This window comes from Otolemur garnettii, unplaced genomic scaffold (genome assembly GCF_000181295.1).
Source record: "Otolemur garnettii isolate 467f Iridium unplaced genomic scaffold, OtoGar3 scaffold00127, whole genome shotgun sequence".
In the NCBI taxonomy this organism is placed as follows: Eukaryota; Metazoa; Chordata; class Mammalia; order Primates; family Galagidae; genus Otolemur; species Otolemur garnettii.
In genome coordinates, this window is record NW_003852522.1 from 4,830,742 (window position 1) to 4,851,678 (window position 20,937).

The following is a 20,937-nucleotide window of genomic DNA, read 5'->3' on the forward strand; positions in this document are numbered from 1 at the left end:
TGAGCTCAGGCAATTCACCTGCCTCAGCCTCCCAGAATGTGGGGATTATAAGTGTGAGCCACTGTGGTTGGCCTATATTATTTCTCTCAACAGCACTGTGAGGTGGGTATTTTTATCGTTTTTCCAGATGGGAAATCCAATGAAAGTAAATAGTTTACTTGAAGACACAGTTAGGGATTATGGAGCTGAGAGGAAGGGCACTATAGGGGACAAATGGTGGCCTGTGCTTCAGTGGAGACATGTGGAGCAGCAGATGCCCAGCTCCTGTTTTCCTGTTGAGGACCGGGTGCTTGTGAGGCTCTGAGAGAAGATGGAGCAAGTTGGCCCCACGTGGAGCATTGCTTCCTTTGTGGGAATGGTCCCAGTCACTAAGGATGTGGAAAGAGAAGCGGGCAGAGGGGCAGCAGCCAGAATGGCAGGAGGAAAACTGGGAAACAGGGGGACTCTCAGCCAGAGCATCCTCCCTTCTTAGCATACCTGCCACTGAGAGAGCGTGTGTTATGTGTGAACCTGCCACCAGTTTGTGAAGGCAGGGGCATGTAAGAGACCCCCTGACCATCCTTTCTGCGGTCTGTCTGTAGGCTATTAAGCAGCTACATTATCACTAGGGACCCAGGCCCCTTCTGTGTCATTGCTTTGCCATCCTTATCATGACACTTCCACCTCCAGTGCTGGTGCTCCAGCCATCATGTGTGTATTCCAGCCAGCAGCCTTGATTTTCCCATGTGTAAAACGAGGGCAACAGCTACCGTAAAAGATTGTAAAAAAGAGCAGATCGGCCAGGAGAAGCATCTAGTGTGTCTCCTGCCAGTGCTTAGAAGGACCAAGGTTCCTCTTATTTGTGAGACATGTGCACCCTAGGACCCTAATCATGGGCCCTGTGAGGTACTTGCCAGCCTGAGGACCTTGAGCAGACTCCTCTCTCCTTAGGTGGCCACCCTGGGGCACCATCACCCAGGCTTATGAGCTTCCACTCTATCACTAGCCTCACAGGCTCCAAGGGAACAGCCGGGTCTTTTGCCCAGGACTCTGTAGTCCCACATGGGGCCTGGATCTCCGAGGGGTAGGCTGGGGGCACTGCTGCTTGTGGAAGGGCTGCTAGTCTGATCTGGCTCAGGTGCAGCAGGTCTGAAATCACAGCCCCCAGAGGTTGGAGGGAGTGGACTCCCACCTGATGCTTGGAGCCTGGAAGGAGTCAGCACAGTAGGGACACGCTGAGTCCTGGCAGCTCCCCGGGATAAGCCACACACCTGGTGGCTAAGTACAAAATGAAAAACATGGGCCCTTTCTCCAAAATTAAGAATTTCAAGGTGGTGAGACCAGAGCACTACACTGAGGTCAGGCCAAGGATCTCCCAGCCCAGGTGAATGATAGGCGATTCTAGTGCCATCTGGGATGCCAGGTCTTCCTTCTGGGACAGAGGGGCACCAGCTTGGGACCCAAGCAGATTTCAGGGGGTAGCTGCCCAGGAACTGTGCCAGCCTTGCTGGGATGTCAGACAGCCTGTGGGCCCTCTCCCTGGTTCCTGAACCCAGCATTCTCCTCTGTGGAGCTCCTACAAGTCCTCTAGCCACCCCCACCCTAATCTCACCAAGGCAGACTCTTAGTAGACAGGGTCCAGGAACCATTCATTTTGTGACAAGCTTATGCACTGATTCTCAAGTGACCCTGGAGTTTGGCCCCACTGCTATTGTGACAAACCCTGAGGAGAAGCCATGGCTGTGTCACTGCCACATCTAAAGGTGGCTACTATGCTCACAATGTGAGCAGGACACAACTCTGGGCCTGGAGTGGCCAAGCTGGCTGCAGTGCTGTCCCAGGGCAGCAGGGGCTGACAGGTGGGAGAGTGCATCCCACCCGCAAGGGCACTGCTAGGCTGGGGGAGTGGCTGGGGGAAGGATGGGCAGGCTCAATGTGCTTATTACTATGAAAAATGAGAATGACTTTACTGCCATTTCTCTCTCTCCCCGCGGATCCTGTGACAGACTGAACAGAGCATAGGCAGAAACTCAGTTTGTATTGGTTACCACAAATGGAAGAAAAGCCAGGTCCTTACAATCTGCTAACCATGAGCTTAAGTGTGTCCCAGGGAGGAGACATGTATTTTAAAGACATTCTTCTGTCTGATTTCATCTACGTTTTGAACTATAAAAGATCAGATCAACATTGTGATTACTATGGACTTTTTGTTTTTAAGGTAAGAGTGCATCTTTCTCTTCCTGTCCCTCTCTGCTCTGGTGCAGGCAGAGTGAAGCACAGCCATGAAGGGAGGGTTTTAAAGGCCACATGAGTGCATTTGTACCTTTATACATTATACCTTCTGTGTGAACGAGAATAAAATACTTAGAACTGAATACACGGCAATATACACATTCATAAGAAACATTCTAATAACAATTAGAGCACAAAACTATTGGTATAAACATATTTCCAAAAAGAGAAACTACTGCATTTCATTAGATGGTGCTTCCTAGACCAAGGTCTGTCTTCCTCACTCAGGACTCCTGCACGTAGCTAACCAAGTGCGACAGCTACGTATTTCCATGGAGGCAAATTTGGAGCATCTAAAGTTAAGGGTGTTTGTTTGTCCCCAAAGAGTTTTGACTCTGAAGAGGTTGAGGTGGGTCAGAGTACCCCAGGATAGTGAATTCAGAGGGAGGCATTCTAGAAGACTACACAGAGTGGTCACAGGCACCTTGTTTGTACCTGTGGGGTGGCTGCCTTCCAAAGGCCATTCATGCTGACCACCTGGAACAACTGATTCCAGAGCCAGCAGTTTGGCTTGGTGTTGACTGTGAACTGGACCGAACTCCACAACTGTTTTGTTGCTGATAAAACTTCTGGCTTTAATTTTTAAAAAGACGCTATTGTGTCTTGGCACGAGTGGGACTGTATCCATGGTTTGTTCTTTTTTAGGCTGTTGATCCGGCCATGGACAGTGGGATTGCCAGCTGCTTCAGTACAATCCTTTGGTGCCTAGGGATCTACCTCCCATGGGCCACTGGCCTCCCTGCCCCAGCAGAGTCAGGCAGGGTGGGAAGCAGAGGATGGCCTGTTCACGAAAGGCTATGAGGTACAGCTGCTGAGATGGGTCCATTCTTTCCTGACAGAGGCACCAGAGTGACGACACTCGGCTTTTGATTCCTGAGGGGACCCCATGGATGCTGGCGAGCTCTGTACCTGTTCAACAATGGCAGGACAAGCGGGGCAGAGGCTGTCCCTTCCTTCCTAGACTCTGCAAATTTTTCTTTTAAATCATGTTGAAAACTGGTATCAGCTGAATGGAGGGACCAATGCTCTCAGCACAACCCTTTAGGGACTCTGGCCAAAGTTCACAATTCTGTCAGGGGACACTTTGTCTTGAATAAGCCCCTGGAGGGCTGCTCAGGCACTTGGAAGCCCAGAACACGGCCATGGGCAGTGGGAGCCTACTGTGAGCTTCTGCAGCTACAACTCCATTCTTCTTGAACAGTACCTTGTCCTTTAAGGGCACTAACCCTGGGAGCCTCCCTTGAGTCAGAGTAAACATCACATCATCTAAGAGGCACGAATGTGATAGAGCTGGTGAAGTCCAGGTTCTCAGAGTGGCTGGGCAACATCTTCGGAACCTCTCGGGAGGCGACTGTGGGTGTTAGATGCCCTGCAGGGTGTGGTTAGGGTCGTTGCGCTCCCGCTTCACCAGGGGTTCTCCAAGGCTGGGGGGGTCCAGGTCGGCCTCATTGCCATGCTGCTCATCACCAAGGTCGTCTATAGGATAGGGGTGGAGGAGCCATGGGAGGGAGGGAGGGAGAGGGAAAATCAAGTATTCAGAAAGTTACACAGGCATGAACAGGTCAGGGCCTCGAGGACACATGGCAGCCTGTGCAGCCATCTTAGCCTCTGCTCTGACCTATCCTGTCTTCCTGGCCTGTTGAGGGAGCCTGTGACTCATGCCCTCCCCTGACCAGCTGACTGGCCTGGGCCATGCTCTCTGCAAGGCTGGGCTCTCTCTGGCCTGCCTGTCCCACTCTCTCTCTGGGTGTTGGTGCAGGAGGCTGTGGGCCACCCAGTGCTGACTACGGTCTTGCTGCTCTGGGCCTGGTATGGTGGGATAAAGTTCTGGGCCAGGCGAGCCAGTCACTGGGATGTGGCTGCTGGCCAGGCACCCTCTGACATCTGGATGTCAGCTTCTATGGGCCTTCCCTGCCAAGAGGCTGCACCAGTTTCCAACTGCTTGTCATGAGATGGGGTGGCCAGGCCAAGTCAAGGGTTACAACACCAGGAAGGGCCTTTTCCTTGGTGGGAAAGCCAGGGATGTACCCACCTTTGTCAAGCAGCGTCAGTGATAGGGAGGCGAGATCATTGAACTGAAAGAGAAACCCAGAGTCAGGGTGTCCAAAGAGGGTGACAGCTGCCCTTCAGTCCCGGAGATGTCAGCCAAGCGCATCTTGAGCTACATCCTCATGGATAATTAAGTGAGTGGGGTTCTGCCCTGTGGTGGGGGACCTCTGATGCTGTCAGGTGTCTGGCCAAGGCCCCTCTCACCTTTCTGGGAGGAGCTGCTCAGGCCAGTGAGGGATGGGGTACCCACAGTCCCTCAGGTATGGCTCCTCTGGCTTTAGTGTTGGTGTGGGGACCAGGGCCAAGCTATCTCTACTCCAGAATCTACACGGCACAAAACTACCTCACGGCTGCCCCAGAGCCCAGGGCTACTGTGAGGAATCCATAACACCAGGGCTTTCTCTGAGCAGTCAGCATGCTGGGAGCCCTGCCATCATTCATCAAGCATCCCCTCACTTCTTCCTCAAAGCATCCCCACACAGCCTGCCAAGTCCACTCTGAGGTGCAGATCCCAAAGAACTGAAAACAAGTGTGCATATGAAGACTTACACCAGCCAAACAGCGGGGACACCCAAATGCCCAGCAAGGGGTGAGCGGACAAACCCAACGTGGTGCACCCACAAAGTGGAATGTCACTCAGCCATGACAAGGAAGGAGGCTCTGATACAGGCTGCAATGTGGATGGACCTCAAGGACGTCATGAAAGAAGCCGGACACAGAAGGACACATGGTGTGTGACTCTGTCCACGGAGATGGGGAGTAGAGCAGTGGTTGCCAGTGAGTCAGGAAAAAGATAGGGAGAGACTGATGATGGGGATGGGTTTCCTTGTGGGGTGATGGAATGTTCTGGAACTAGAGAGCAGTGGACAACTGAACACTGTAAATGTACTAAATGCCACTGTACTGTGTACTTTAAGATGATGCATGTTATATAAAGAAACCCACGGGTGATATCTGTGGCCTCCTAGGTGAGGCAGGAAGTCCGCTAGGGTCACAGTGAGCAGGGGTAGGGCAGAGGGGCCTCACCTCCCCCATCACAGCGATCGGTGTCTCCCCGGTGGCCTCAGCCACGCGGTGCTCGACCAGGTAGAACATGTACTCGTCGTATAGCAGGCGGATGAGGTGGAAGGAGCCGAAGCTGGCGGCACTGCGCAGGGTCAGGTCCCGGATCACCATGGAGCTGGGGGCAAGTGGGCAGAGGTGGGAGGCCTTTCTGGGGACCCTAGATCTTAGGATCTTAGTCTAAGCTTTGCGACAGCAAAGTGCGCCCTGCCTCCTGCTTGTCTGAGAACCCTGGGTCCTACACCTGCCAGATACCCCAAGTCTAGTGTGACCAGCTGGCAGGGGCAGGGCTGACCAACTCACTCTCAGAGACTACACAGGGCTGCTCTGAAACATGAATGTGACTGTCTCTAGCTGGTTCCCAGTTCCTGACTCTACCCAGTGGCATTTTTGATCTGAGTCAGAGTACAGACTAGTGGCTGATGTCACCTCCAGGGTGTATTACTCTCCTTCATCTAAAGCAAGGGTGTGGCAGATCATGGTCCAGATCTAGACCACAGGCAGCCCTGAGCCTATGAGCTGAGGATGGTTTGCACATTTTAAAATGGTCAGAAAGAATCAAGAGTGGTCTTTGTGGATGTGCGGAAATTACATGCAATGCACCTCCATGTCTACAGATGGAGTTTAACTGGCACGCACCATGCCTGCTCCTGCGTATGTTGTCTTTCCCTATGACTGTGTCAAATACTATCTGGCTCTTTATAGAAAAGGCAACCCCTGATCTACAGGAATTATACAATGTGGCATCTGGTCAAAAACTGTGGCCTCCAACCACATCTGCCGGTAGTCTCTAGCCCGAGGCCCATCTCACAGTAAAACTCACAAGCTCTCATAGCTGATGTAGGAAAGAAGGGAACAGGAAGGACTAGAAAAGCAAAGAGAGACACGCTATGGATAACACCGAGAGGCAGGAGCCTGCTTGAGCTCCGAGTTGGAGGCTGCACTGAGCTGTGATCATGCCACTGCACTCCAGCCTGGGTGACAGAGCGAGACCCTGTTTACAAACAACAGCAACAACAACAAAAACACCAAAGCTGTTCATATTTAGTTATTAACCATAGCTCCAAACCTCCTCTTGCACCCAGGTTGGCCCCTAACACCTTTCCCCAAAGCCCACCCCCATGAGGATGGGGTGCTGTCATGCTGCACCCAACCACCCCACAGCCTTGGTGTTATTGTTTTCAGGGGGTAATAACTGGCCCTTTTTAGAAAAAGATGCGTAATTTCCCCTGTGTTTATCACTCAGTGAGGCTGGTCTGTGCAGGTCTTATTCTGGGCAACATCCCTGCTGAAGCCTTGGCTCTGCTGCCCTGGTCTGCACAGGTTACCTGGAAATAATTTCCCTTCAGAGATCTGAGGACCCTGCTCCACAGCCTCCTAGATGTCTGCATTTTTGCTTGGAAATCTGACGTTGCTCTGGTTCCTAGCCTGTTCTCTCTCTGGGACCTTCTGTGATTGGTCTAAGTGTGCTGTCCTGAAATTCCACAGGGAGGTGTGTTCCTCCAGAGGCTTCTTTGTTGTGCTGGGAACTTGGCAACTTTTTCAATTTGGAGACATGTACCCTTCGGTTTTGAGATATCTTTTTTATTTTTGAATTTTTACTCTCTATACTATTACTTTTTAGAGACAGGGTCTCGCTCTGTTACTCAGGCTTGAATGAGGTGGTGCAGTCACAGCTCACTGTATCCTCGAACTCCTGGGCTCAAGCAATCCTCTCACTTTAGCCTCCCGAGTAGCTGGGGTTACAGATGCCACTACCCCTCCTGGCTAATTTAAAACTTTTTTGTAGAGATGGGGTCTTGTTATGTTGCCCAGGCTGGTCTTGAACTCCTGAGCTCAAGAGATACCCCCCTACCTTAGCCTCTCAAAGTACTTAAAAAAAAAAATTTACATTTAGCTGGGCTGGGTGAGGTGGCTCACGCCTATAATCCCAGCACTCTGGGAGGCTGAGGCAGGTGGATTGCCTGAGCTCCCAGGTTTGAGACCTGCCTGAGCTAGAGTGAGATCCCATCTCTAAAAGTAGCCAGGTGTAGTGATGGGCACCTGTAGTCCCAGCTAATTGGGAACCTGAGGCAAGAGAATTGCTTGTGCCTAAGAGTTTGAGGTTCGTATGAGCTGTGGTGCCACAGCACTCTACCTAAGATGACAAAGTGAGACACTGCCTCCAAAGGAAAAAAAAAATTTATATTTAGCTAATTGATCTTCTGCTAACAAGAGGTATTTTCTTTTGTTTTTGTTTCGTTTTTTTTGAAGATAAAAGAGTCTCAAGCTGTTGCCCTAGGTTGAGTGCTATGGCATCACAAACTCGTGGGCTTAAGTGATTCTCCTGTCTCAGCATCCCAAGTAGCTGGGACTACAGGCACCCATCACAACACCCGGCTATTTTTTTTGTTTGTTGCAGTTATCATTGTTGTTTAGCAAGCCCAGGCCGGGTTTGAACCCACCAGCCTCCTGTGGCTGGCGCCCTACCCACTGAGCTACAGGCACCACCCAGAAAAGGTATTTCTTGATTATGTTTTTATTATTTTCTTTTCTTCTCTTAAAAAAGAAATTAATATTAGCTGAATATTGAACCTTTTGGATTGCGCCTTTCTATCTGTCATGCTTTTCCTTATTTCTTCTCTCCTGTAGTTACTTTCTGTGATGGTTAGTTTGGCTGGGCTCTAGCACCCAGTTATTCAAACACTAACCCAGGATGAAGGGCCTTAGGAGAGGAGCTGAGATTTCCCTGAGCAAGGAGTGTCACCTGTGGATGGCAGTGACAGCCTCAAAGTTGAGAGCCCACTGCCTGGGATCAACTTCCTTTCAGTGGAACATCCATAGCTGACCACCTCCTTATGTTGACCTAGTTTTCATAGACCAGATATGCACCACATGTACATATCAGCATAGTAGGCCTGGTTTGTAATGGGACCACTCCGCATGTTGACCAGTTTGGTATGGTCACTTGGGTGGCCGACTTACGGAGGTTCTACTATATTCATACATAATTGTTGCATGTATACATATGACCCCCCTGACCCACACCAGACTGTGTCTGTGGGGGACATGGGGACACTGGGATATGGACTTTCTGTTGCTACGGCTGCCTCTTCTGCACTTTTGCAGTGAGCAGGCTGGATGTCAACTTCTGGTTTGGCTTGTCCTAACTAACCACCTCCCTCAACATCACTTCCCAAAGGCTGCTTCTTGTCTCTCATCTGCCCCCTGGGCTCTCCTATGGTCTGTTCTTGTGGGCCTATGCCTTTCAAAAGCACCTCTCCCTGCCCCTTGAAAGGGTTTGCTCCAGAGCAGAGACAAATGTGTGCTTCAGCTGCTGAGCTTTTCCAGAAGTCCCCCATGAACACTTCTGTCTGTCTGTGCAGGCTTCCAATTTAGCTTTAGGCTGTGGGTGGGGTCCTGGGCTTGCTCCCAGGAGGTTCCCACTAGGAATGAGGCCCACAGAGCCTCAATTGTTTTGGGGATTTGTTCAGTGCCTTCCCAAACCCCGTTTCCCTCTAAGTTCAGTGACTAGGAGGCAGGCAGGGTCACTTCCAGAACTCCTCCAACCCTAAAACTCAGGAGGGACGTACCTGTAAAAGGACCATTTCAGCAAGAATTGCCGGGCAGCCTTGGGGAAGCTGGGGCTGCCTGCATGCTGCTTCAGGACCTGGGTGACCACATTGTCCAGCCAGCTGGCCCACTGGTCCAGGGAGCTCTGCTGTTGCAGAGTCAGCTTGAAGTCCTGCTCTAGCCGCTGTACCACGCTTTCTTCACACTGGCAGACCCAAGAGGCTTGCTCCTGTGTTCAGGATGGGCTAGCATCAGCCACACTCCACAGACAGGCTACACAGTGGCCCCCAAACCTGTCAGGGATGCCCTCTCCTCTAGGGGGGACACCATGACATGCTCGAGCTTCCATGCCTTTGGCCTTGACAGTTGGGGGCCAAGCACCTTTAGTGTCTATCGCTAGGTGGTAAAACAGAGTGCCAGGGACTGGGGGACAAGACTGGCTTCTGGGGACTTACATCTGGGTCTTCCTGGATCAAAGCTCATGCTATACCATGTTTCTGTTTTATTTTGAAGTGCTCACCCTTCTAAATGTGAGTGTGTACTTATGTACTTAATGGATGAAGTAGGGCCTGAAAGTGAGGCAGAAGTGTGGCCGCAGGACCTGATTGCTGCCCACCTGCTGTGTGCCTACACTTTGCCAGGCCCAGGCGATGGAGCCAGAAAAATGGCAACAGGGTGGAGAATGTGGTGCTAGGACTTTGGGAGCTGGGAGCCTTTGCAAGGAAGAGGAACACAGGTGTTGGTCATAGCACCTGGGATGTGCTTCATGAAGCAGTAACATGGGCTGGGCACCCGGGTTAGGAGCCAGATTTTGCTGTGGGCTTGATTTTGTAGGTTTGCTGCGTTTTCCACAGGGTGGAAAGCCTAGGCCAGTTGTGCAGGGAAGGACCCAGATCTGAAATGCAGGCTGAGGTCACACAATCATCATCTCTGATCTGCAGGTGGAGGCCCTGGGGAGCTGCACTGGAGAAAGTCACCTGCACATTGGCGAAGTCCACGCGGTTAAGGTCGCTGAGCATCTGGTTGATCTGGGATGTGTTTTGAAGAACTGCCCGGGCTGCCTGAGCTAGATGATTGAGGGATGTGTATCTCCGCAGAGTCTGGGCAAAGGCACTGACAACACCAACCTGTAAGCAAGGCCTCATGGTGAACACTTGGGAGAGCTCGTCCTGTTCTACTCCTTGCAGGGCTGTGTGGGCTCAGGGACAATGCAGGGGGGAGCAACTCCTGCAAGGAACAAAGACCCCCTCTCCGCAGTCACTCTAAGGACTTGAAGAGAACGAGGCAGTGAAGGCTAGAGGTCTCTCCAGCGCATCAGGGGACAGCTCTGACAGTCCCTACAGTGCTGGCAAGCGTAGTTATAACTCTGCTTCTATAATCCTTTTAGCACTCTAACACTCAGCTGAAAATACAGATTCCTGGGCCCTCCTGGGCGTGGCTGGGAATATGAAATTTTAACAGTTACCTAGGTGGGACACTGACGTTTAGAATTACTGCCTAACAGACCAATTCCAAAGTTTAGGTGGGTAGACCAGATTCCCTGAAACCTGCTGCATCTGTGTCCAATAGCTTTTTATGAGATGCTCAGGAGAATGATTGGCAATCATTCATTCTCTTTTCCACTTGTAGCCCAAGTCTCTCTCTCTTTTTTTTTTTTGAGAAAAGATCTCACTCTATCACCAAGGATAAAGTGCAGTGGTGTCATCATAGTTCACCATAGCCTCAAACTGTTGGGCTCAAGTTCTGCCTCAGCTTTTTGAAATGAGCTACAGGTATAGGCACCACAATGCCCAGTAATTTTTCTATTTTTAGTTTTCTTTCTTTATTTATTTTTTGCATTTTTGGCCAGGGCCAGGCTTGAACCCACCGCCCCCGGTATATGGGGCCAGCGCCCTATTCCTTGAGCCATAGGCGCCACTTGATTTTTCTATTTTTAGTAGATATGGGGTCTCTATGCTATTTAGGCTAGTCTCAAACTCCTGAGCTCAAGAGATCTTCCCGCCTTCCGAGCACCTATTCTACAGCTCTACATCAACCACATCCTCAGGACTCCCTGAGAGTATCAGCTGCTCTCATGACACACACAGAGGAAGCTGGCTTTCTCTGGGGCCCCTCCTCTTGTCTGCCTCAGGACCCTTCCAGCAGGGTCTGGGACCCAGACCCTGCCCCCATGTTACCTTGGTCTGGATGACTTGCTGTGGGAAGTCACTCATAGCATTCGTTAACCAGCCTTCCAAGCTCTTGGCAAAATTCCGTATTGCCTGTGTCAAGGTACCTGAGAGACATGGATTGTGGTTTTAACAGTGAAGAAGGCAGCAGATTGCCCCTGACAATCAGCACTGAGTGTCAGAGATGATGCAAATACAATGAAAATGACCACCTGGAAGAACAAGTGACATGGAAGGAAGGAGAACAAGTGAGCAGGCAGTAACAGCCTCTGAGGAAGGGCTAGGGATGGCCATTGTTGTCTGTCCCCACTGTCCTCACTGTTCAGGGTGAGTTTCACCTGGGGTGATCCCACCCTAGGGGACAATAGGCAATACCTGGGGATGCTCCTGGCATGACTGTTCACACTCTGTAGGGGCAGCACCCCCATGAGGCCCTGGGCCATCGTTTCCCCATAGTGATGGCTATGGGTTGTGACCAGGCTGCTCTCAGAGGCTGGCTTTCATGCCCCCAGAAAACCTTCCATAAAGCACTAAACCTTGCCTGGCCTGCTCTTGGTGGGCAGAGCTCCCTAGAGACACTGTGAGCTCCCTTGGGTTGGAAGAAAGGAAGAGCACAGGTGCTAGAGGGTCCCAGCCTGGGGATGGCTGACTGCTACTCAGGCCTCTGGATTCTTGTGAAAGAGAGGGGCATATGGTGGCTGAACTGTATGGGGAGACAGAAAAGTAGAAGTCGAAGCAGCAGGGCAGGGTCTGCTTACTGGGGACTGGCCGCAGCACATCGGGGATGAGAATCTCCACCAGGGCCTGGTAGAGGATGTGGTCACAGCTCCTCATCCATTTGAGGATGGAGTCATGTTTACACAGGGAGATGAGCTTGTCCTTGGGCAGGACGGTGCCTTCAGGCTCTTCATCACTGTGGAAGGAGGAGCACAGTGCTGAGCTGGCTGGGTCTGGGTGAGTGAGTCAGCAGGGGATGACTGAACTGGACTGACATGAGCAGAGGGCTGGGTGGTGGTGTGCTGGAGCCCTGACTGCCCCACTCCATGCTGCTCCCAGGCTGCCACCCTAGAGCCTCTATATTTTCTCTAGGGAACCACACTGCTCCTTCCCCTGCTTGTGGCCAACATGAGGTATCTTCCTGACGTTAAGAGGTGAGAGGTGGCACCTGTGACTCACTGAGTAGGGCGCCGGCCCCATATACTGAGGGTGGCAGGTTCAAACCCAGCCCCGGCCAAACTGCAACAACAAAATAGCTGGGTGTTATGGCGGGCACCTGTAGTCCCAGCTACTCGGGAGGCTGAGGCAAGAGAATCACCTAAGCCCAAGAGCTGGAGGTTGCTGTGAGCTGTGACGCCACAGCACTCTACTGAGAGTGACAAAGTGAGACTCTATCTCTAAAAAAAAGCGTTGAGGTCTCTTCTATTTGGGATTGTATCATGGTCACCTCTGGGTTCAAACTATCTGATTTGAAAAGGGGCAAATGGCTACATGCATTACAGAACAACTCTACCAAGTCTGAGAATGACAGGGTCAGAGGAGGGGCTGAGCTCTGCTTCTTGGAGAGCTGACACCCTTGTCTGTGGGTCAGATACAAGCATTAGCAGGGGACAGCCTGTGGGGTTGAGACTGCAGAGGCCTGTGAACTGAGTCAAGATGCAGCTGTGTGGCTTGCTGAGATGCTGGGCAGTCACCTGGCAGGTAGAGGGGTTGGGCCATCACTGGAGGAGGCCTTAGAGTTCCAGAAGGACAGCCACAGCTTCTCAATGTAGTGGAACTGGAGGTTCATCACAACATCTAGAGTTGCCTAGGAATAAAACTCATCAGTTAGATGAGGGTGTGTATCCATCCTGTGTCCCCACAACATGGCAAGTAAGGAGCCAGGATGTAGGTCACAGTGAGGTCTTCTAAAATCCTGACAGAGATCCCAGGAGAGCAAAGAAGCAGGTGCTAGAAGTGGATGGAGGCCCCTGCTCTGAGGGAGGACACGTGGGGTGGTGACTTAGGGCTCCTGTCTCCTTGGTGTTGCTGAGGACACCTGGCGACACCTGAGGACACTTGTGGCAGTTCTGGTGAGAGATGTGGGGTAGTCACCTCGCAGTGCTGTCTGTATGCCAGCTGCAGGGCCTTGACATCATGCAGGGTGAGGCTCTCTTGCAACAGGACACTGTCCAGGTCAGGTGCTGGGAAGTCTGGGAAGACATGGGAGACATCTGGGGGAGGAACACAGAACTTTAGAAATGGGGCTCTTAGGAAAATGGGGGCCATTAATAGCTGCAGAAACCTTGAGCCCAGGTGCCGGAACATAAGAAGTGCTCAGAATTGCCATCCTTGTCAGCACAGCAGGCACCCACAGAGCCAGCCTAGGGCAGTGCCTCTGGGAGGCAGCTAGCCACAGTGTCCCTGCAGTGACCTCCTAGAGACAGGCCTCACACCATCGCAGTCTCTTCAGAACACTCAACCAAGCAGGGTTCTGTCCAGGCTCAAAAAATACAGTGAAAGTACAGGGAAGCTCCTGAGTGTCCTCAGAGTCCCCTGAATGATAATATTGGTGACACCATGAGCATCCTATAGGTATCCCTGAGACAGGTTCTGCATTAGGATGCCCTCCTGGGGCAGAGATAGCACCACTGTTTGGCCAGCTGGTTGGGACAGTGTCCCCTAAGCAGCACACAGGGAAGAGGCCAAGGTGCCCTAAAAGCTCTTGCTGAATGGGAGGAGTACACAGGGAGGAGACAGACCATGCTGTGCCAGAGAATCCTGCCTCTCTGCTGGCTGTTTCATTTTACTGATAGTCATTTACAACATTTACTGATGTTGTTTTAGCTGACTGTTCTAACAGTTCAGAGATACCAGAAAGTCTATCTAGAACTTTGTATTTGCCTGAAGAGGTGTCATATGAGAAAACTGTCAAAAGTAGCACTGAAGTGCTGCTGATGCTGAAAGGCACATGCCCCAGGCTGCCCGGGGAGGCCCTGTCCGGGAGCCACTCACCTATGTACTGCTGGTGGTGCTGGCTCTGTGCAGCCATGGCCTGCTCAGGTGTGCTGTGCAGGCTGCTATGGGAGCCATTGTCCCCGAGGCTGTCTGTCTTCTGAGCTGGCCGGTACCTGGGCAGGGGAAACATATGCCAACATGAGGCCCAGCAGTGCTGCCTGGGTTAGACTCTAGGAGCAGGGGCTGTACAGGATGGAATGTGTGTGTATGTATACAAGTTGTGGTCAAGTACATGCAACACAAAAGTTACCACTTTAACCATTTTTAGGGGCACTGCTCAGTGGCATTAAGCACACTCACATTGTTATGCAACTGTCACCACCCTCCATCTCCAGAATCTTCTTATCTTCCCAAACTGATATTCTGTCCCCAAGAGACACTAACTCTTCCCCCTCTCCCCAGTCCCCAGCACCCACCTTCTTCTTCCTATCTCTGTGAACCTGCTGACTCTAGAGCCCTCCTGTGAATGGGATTGCATAGGCTTTGTCCTTTTGTGCCTTGGCTTCTGTCACTAAGCATCATGTACTCAAGGTTTTCCAGCGTTTTAGCAAGTGTCAGAATTTTCTTCCTTTTTAGGGCTGAATAATATTCTATTGAGTGTGTAGACCCCAGTTTTGACGGACACTTGGGTTGTATGTACCTATTTCTCCCCCTAATTCTCTCTTAGAAGACAAGTGAAATTTGTTACATGGAATCACAAACATCCTTACTACTGTGTGATATCAAAGGAGATTCTGTGACTTTGCTTAGGCAGGAGCCTAAGAAATGCTAATAGAAGCAGGCCTCCCCAGACAGCACACAGTGGGGAAAGCAGGGTTGGAGTCAGCCCCAGCTGCGAGCACTTTTCCTCACAGAGAAAGGGGGCTGGGCCCACTGTGTTATGGGAGAAGCATGCTGGTGAGGTGCGGTCTGTCTGAGCGTTGGACACACGGTCAGGCAATGGCCTCCCACACACACATGGCATCAGCCTGTCCCCATGAAACATGTGGCCGCTCCTAAAATAACATACTGCCTAGAGTACAGATTGACTTCAGGAGTTTTCCAGGAGCCAAAAGTGAATGACAGTAGTGCCAAGCTACAGGGCCTGTGATCACAGACAGCATAATGCGGGTGGCTGATTGGCCTCATTCTTATCTGTTGGCTTCCAGAGAATGTTCTATGAACTTTTTTCTGTGACCTCCAACTCACATGAGTGGCTATGGTTAGGAGTCACTGGGCTTTTTAGTCACACAGACTCAGGAGTGGCTGTGTTCATGTGTTTGGCAGGTAGGCTATAGGTGTGAAGGTCAACTGTGATAGGTCCTGCTCTTAAACCATCCAGACAGAGGGCCAAGGAGAGAGAGGAAGTGCTCTTTGGCCTGTGGGGACACACCACAAGGCTAGGGGTGGTGTCATTTGAGTGGGTCCTAAACTAGCCATTGGCAAACTATGGACTGGGGGCCGATTCTGTCCCTTGTTTTTTTTTTTTTTTTTGAGACAGAGCCTCAAGCTGTCCCCCTGGGTAGAGTGCCATGGCATCACGCTCACAGCAACCTCCAACTCCTGGGCTCAAGGGAGTCTCCTGCCTCCGCCTCCCAAGTAGCTGGGACTACAGGCGCCCGCCACAACGCCCGGCTATTTTTTGGTTGCAGCCATCATTGTTGTTTGGCAGGTCCGGGCTGGGGATTTGAACCCGTCACCTTAGGTGTACGTGGCTGGTGCCTTAGCCGGTTGAGCTATAGGCGCCGGGCCTGTCCCTTGTTTTTGTAAATAAACTTTTATTTGCACACAGCCACATCCACTGGTTTGTGTGCTACATGAGGATGATTTCCTGACAGCAGCAGGAATTGAGCAGATGTTGCAGAAACCATCTCCCTGGAAGGCTAAGATAGTTGCAGTCTGGTTCTTTAAAAAAAGGTGCTGACCCTGGCTGGGAGGATGAGGAAGTTTGTGAGGTGGAGAAGACGGCATTCCAGACCACACCAGGCCTTTTAGCCATTGGATCAAAGTGTCAGGAAGCAGGTGGCGCCTGTGGCTCAAAGGAGTAGGGTGCCGGCCCCATATGCTAGAGGTGGTGGGTTCAAATCCAGCCCTGGCCCCAAACTGCCAAACAACAAACAAAAAACCCAAAGTGTCAGGAAGTGGTAGCAACTTGAGTCTATTTGCTTCGTTCTCCTGGCTTCTTGGTTTATTTGCAGTGTTCTCTTCTTTTTTTTCTCTAAATTTTAAAAAATGAAAGACCTACAATGCCAACTATTCCATTCTGGGAAAGGTAGAGCAATGGAGGCAGTAAAGGATCAGTGGTTGCCAGGGTTTTGGGGGAAGAGGGAGGAAGGGGGGAGGGAAGAGAGAGGAATGGGGGGAGCACAGGGGATTTTTAGAGCAGTGGGACTACTCTCTGTGATGTTGTGATGGTGGAGAAACCCACAGAATGTACACCACTAAGAGTGACCCTGAATGCAGACCAAGGACCCTGCGTGATAATAAGGTGCCCATGAGGTTCATACATCGTGACCAGTACTGCTCTGGGGTGGCTGCTGTGTAGATATAGGGGCAGGGAATGTATGGAAACTCTGTGTACCTTCCACTCAATTTCACTGTGAACTTAGAACTGCTCTAAAAATCAAAATCTACTTTAAAAAATTAAACATGTGAAAACTGTTAGCTAGATAGAATTGCTTCCCAGCTGCCCACACTTCCTGCCAGCCTGAGGTGCTCTCAGCACAGATGAGTATCCTGGCTCCCTCAGGATGCTGGGGCTGGGTGGTGCGAGTGAGTTCACTTTGCAGCTATGTCTGAGAAGCCACCCACCTGGGCTTCTGGTGCAGGGGCTGCTGCCGCATGGCCATATACTGGGTGTCTTCCTGTAGTCGGTTCAGGGGGGAGTCTGGCTTCAGGCGGATCCCATAATAATGATACTTTGAGTTGCCCCTAGAAACCAAACAGCCCAGGATCAACTCCCTTTGCAGGCATCCTGACAAGAAGACAGGTACTCTTTTTTTCTCCAAGATGGGCGTCTTGCTATGTTGCCCAGGCTGACCTCAAGTAATCTTTCTGCTTTGGCATCTGAAAGTGCTGGGATTATAGGCAAAAGTGCTGGGATTACAGGTATAAGCCATCAGCCCGGCCTAGAGGCTGATTTTTTTTTTTAAACTTGCCGTCATGGGAAATTTCAAAAGGAGAGAGAAAACCAGAATGAACCTCCAAGTGCCATCACTGGCTTCTAAAGAAAAGAATGGGGTTCACAGTCAATGCTGTATGTCATGGCCAACTCGGAGCCACGCCAGGTTCACCCAGAGATGGCTATGAGTCAGGGCAAGAAGAAGCAGCTCTGTGTTGTCTGCAAAGCTTTCAATTTCTAGAGAAAGCAAGAGGGAGCTGGACGGGTGGGGGTGATCAGACAGTCGGCTTCATCAACTTGGCGTCTACCCACCTGGTGCCCAACCGCCGTGTCCTTAGCCCCATAAACACAGAACGGATCAGTTTCCCAAAGGAGGCTGCATTCACGGGGTCCAGCTTGTGCTCTTGGCAGTGGCGAAGGTAGTGGTTGTACAGAGAACTCCTGGGCAGACTCACACCTTCTGCGGTTTCGTAATTGTCTAACAGCCACTGGAGCTGGGCAAAGGAAGCCAGATGTACATTTGTCAAAATCCTGAAAAAAAGCTAAAATGCTAACATGGATTCATTGAGAGAACTGTTTGCTTTCCCTCTAGTACCAAAGGTGATGAGGAGATCCACTTTCATAGTCACTCATCTTGCCCTGTAAGCATATAATCAGTGGCTTGTTTTCATTCCTTTATTTATTCCTTCAATATTCAGCCTGGTTTTCAGGTTCCTCGACTTACTTTATAAAAATCTGCATGTGCTCAAGACCTGTTAGGTTCTGTTTTCATAATTTAAACATCCACACACCACCATGCAGTGTCCAGACACCAAATATCTCCTGAATGTATAGGAATGGAGAGAAATTCTGATGCCAAGAATGACAGAGAGATTAGAGACAACCGGAGGGGCTTGTTAGCGCTACTCTCTGGACTAAATAACGACCACACACAGAGGTGCACTAACACGCACTAGGATCACCAACTGAGAAAGGCATGGACTAAATAAGGACCACACACAGAGGTGCACTAACACGCACTAGGATCACCAACTGAGAAAGGCATGGACTAAATAACGACCACACACAGAGGTGCACTAACATGCACTAGGATCACCAACTGAGAAAGGCATCAATGGAAATCTAATAGAATTTGTAAACTCTTACGTGCCAGGTTTTTGCTCTAAGTCAAAAGGCAGGCTACACAAGTCCAGAGCTGGTGTCTATGTCTCTGCAGTCAGTGTCAGGTTTGAAGGGTAAGAGCCATCCCCACACTGGGTATGGACATAGAGGGAGGATCCCCGCCTAAGGATACCTTCAGCAAACAGGATACCCCAAGCAGCAGCCCTAACCTTTCTGGCATCAGGGACCAGTTTCATGGAAGACAATCTCTCTACAGACTCGGGGTGGGGGGATGGTTTTGGGCTGATTCAAGTGTATTACATCCCCACCTCAGATCACCAGGCATTAGATTCTCATAAGGAGCATAGCCTAACCCCTCGTAGGCGCAAGTTACAGTAGGGTGCCTGCTCCTGTGAGAATTTTACCCTGCTGCTGACCTGACAGGAGTAGCCTAGGTGGTGATGCGAGTGATGGGAGCAGCTGTAAACACAGAGGAAGCTTCCTGCAGCTCACCTTCTGCCATGTGGCCTGGTTCCTAACAGGCCACCTACTGGTACTGGTCCATGGGCCAGGCTTGGAGGCCAAAGCCCTAAACCCTACAACTTGATTTTGGCTTCCCTGCTGCTCTCTGATCGTTTGTCCCTGATCCAGAGAGGTCTGATGTACCAACTGACCACCAGGATTTTGGAGAAGCACAGGCATGCACAGAGACAACACCTGAATCTAGATCTCACTTCCAGAGCCCTGTGGGGCCCTTGCTGCCTGGGCCTTCCGAGTGTGGTTCTGAGTCCCCAGCTCCGGTCTTTGTGGGAGTGCTGGGCTCCTACACACCCTCTGGGCCTGAAAAACTGTCCTAATGTGCTGAGCATCCTGCAAGACCCCCAGGAAGACTCTGCCTGCTTCATCCACTGGTCACTGTAAGCTGTAAAAGCAGTTAGCCTCAGCCTTCAGTGTAAACACAGCTTTGATGCGCTCTGATGCTCGCTCCCCAACAATGCCGCCTTGTGGCCCCACCCACCCTGCACATCCCCAGGGGTCCTCAAACTTTATAAACAGGGGGCCAGTTCACTGTCCCTCAGACCATTGGAGGGCTGGACTGCGGGCCCCAGGATGAGTCGGATGCTAAGCAGGACAGGCAGCAGCGGCAAAAACACCTGGTGGGTGGGATAAATGTCCTAGGTGGGTCGCATGTGGCCGGCAGGCCATAATTTGAGGATGCCTATCCTAGGCCTTCCAGGGCCCAGGGCCAGAGGGAGGCAGGCACTAGCAAGAGGACCTGCCCTGAGCCTTGGAATGCTTCAAGGGATGATAGGCAGGTCTGAGACTAAGTGAAGGGGCTCTGGGACACAGGGTGCGTGCAGGGCCCTGTTAATAGAAGCACTATCGCCTGGCTGAGCTGGGGTGGTGGGTGATCTTCTAGACAGCAGGCACCTCAGGGTCAGGCTGGAGGTCAGGGCAGAGGTTAGGACCATGCATCACCCTGACACCAAAGAGCCAGGACAGTATCTCCAGGATCGGTGAGAAGACACACAAGTGGGTGCTGCTGTGTACAGGGAGGGCTGAGGAGGCAGAGGAGAGTGATGGAGCCTAAAATGGAGGTCCAAAGTCATGAGCTATTTCTAGCACCATACCACTATGCTCCTGCAAATAACATCCCGTGGCCAGATAGACCCCTTTCCATGGAACAGGGCAGCCTTGCTTCTCTCCATTACTGGGTTTCAGCTGCTTGCCAGGCTGAAGAATTTCTCAAACAGGCCAGTCACCTCCTCCTGAGAGAATGGGGGCACCTCCCCCTCTTGCTACTATGAAGCAGCCCTGGATACTGTGTCCCCTGCCCCCAACTGTGTGTGTGACCAGTTAGCAGGTGTCAATCTCATCTGTCTGATGTCAAGTGTCCTGACTATCAGGGTAGCTGACAGGTAAAATGAGGAGACAAATGGGAACAGTGTGAGGAGGGGCAGTGGCCAAAGCCAGGGCTCTGGGCAGGAGTCACCCAAACTCAAGGGCAAAGAGAGGAGGCCACTAGGAGAATATTTTTCTTCATCCCTTGCCCCTCTGGGAAAAAGAATGCAGATTTTGGGAGGCACCTGGCTCAAAAGGGTAGGGCACCAGGAGGTGCCGGGAGGTGGCGGGTTTAAACCCAGCCCAGGCCAAACAAACAAACAAATAAAAAAGAATGCAGATTTTTCATTTCCCAGCAAGTCATTTGAACCTTTTATCTTCCCACAAACTGGGGGCAGAGCAGCTGTCTGTTCAGTGCTGCTCTCACCTGATGCTCATACCCTCAGGAGCTGTCTTTGTTTCTCCCCACCCCTACCCTCTGCCTCTATCTGACGCTCTAAACTCATCCCAGGTGGCTCTGCCGGGCACTCAGTCCAGCCCTGGTACTCTGACCACGCCTCGCTCTGGGGAGGTTCAGGAATTCACACCCCTGGAGAGTCTGAGAGTGACTTGGGAGCAGCTAGTAGGCCCAGCCAGTGCTGCCTGATTGACACTGGCAGGGCAGCTCCCCCATCGGTAGGCAGAAGCCACCTCCCTGCAGCCCTGAGTCAGTGGGGATGGGGTAATTTAGCTCTCTGCCACTCCTTTCATCTTTTTTTTTTTTTTTTTTTGTGAGACAGAGCCTCAAGCTGTCCCCCT

The 20,937-nt window shown here is 51.3% G+C and overlaps 1 protein-coding gene across 1 annotated transcript in view; it reads right to left on the reverse strand.

Moving 5' to 3' along the window:
- Positions 1-2,381: 2,381 nt before the first annotated feature.
- RFX2 (regulatory factor X2) overlaps positions 2,382-20,937 on the reverse strand; it is a 111,866-nt gene continuing 93,310 nt past the window's right edge. The window contains exons 7-18 of the mRNA XM_003797985.3: positions 17,509-17,690; positions 16,887-17,006; positions 14,094-14,209; positions 13,194-13,312; positions 12,794-12,906; positions 11,861-12,015; positions 11,112-11,209; positions 9,912-10,061; positions 8,955-9,163; positions 5,347-5,500; positions 4,304-4,346; positions 2,382-3,747 (exon numbers count right to left, since the gene is read on the reverse strand). Coding sequence (XP_003798033.1) covers positions 3,632-3,747; positions 4,304-4,346; positions 5,347-5,500; positions 8,955-9,163; positions 9,912-10,061; positions 11,112-11,209; positions 11,861-12,015; positions 12,794-12,906; positions 13,194-13,312; positions 14,094-14,209; positions 16,887-17,006; positions 17,509-17,690 — 1,575 coding nt within the window. The 3' untranslated portion in view covers positions 2,382-3,631. The remainder of the gene's footprint in view (positions 3,748-4,303; positions 4,347-5,346; positions 5,501-8,954; positions 9,164-9,911; positions 10,062-11,111; positions 11,210-11,860; positions 12,016-12,793; positions 12,907-13,193; positions 13,313-14,093; positions 14,210-16,886; positions 17,007-17,508; positions 17,691-20,937) is intronic.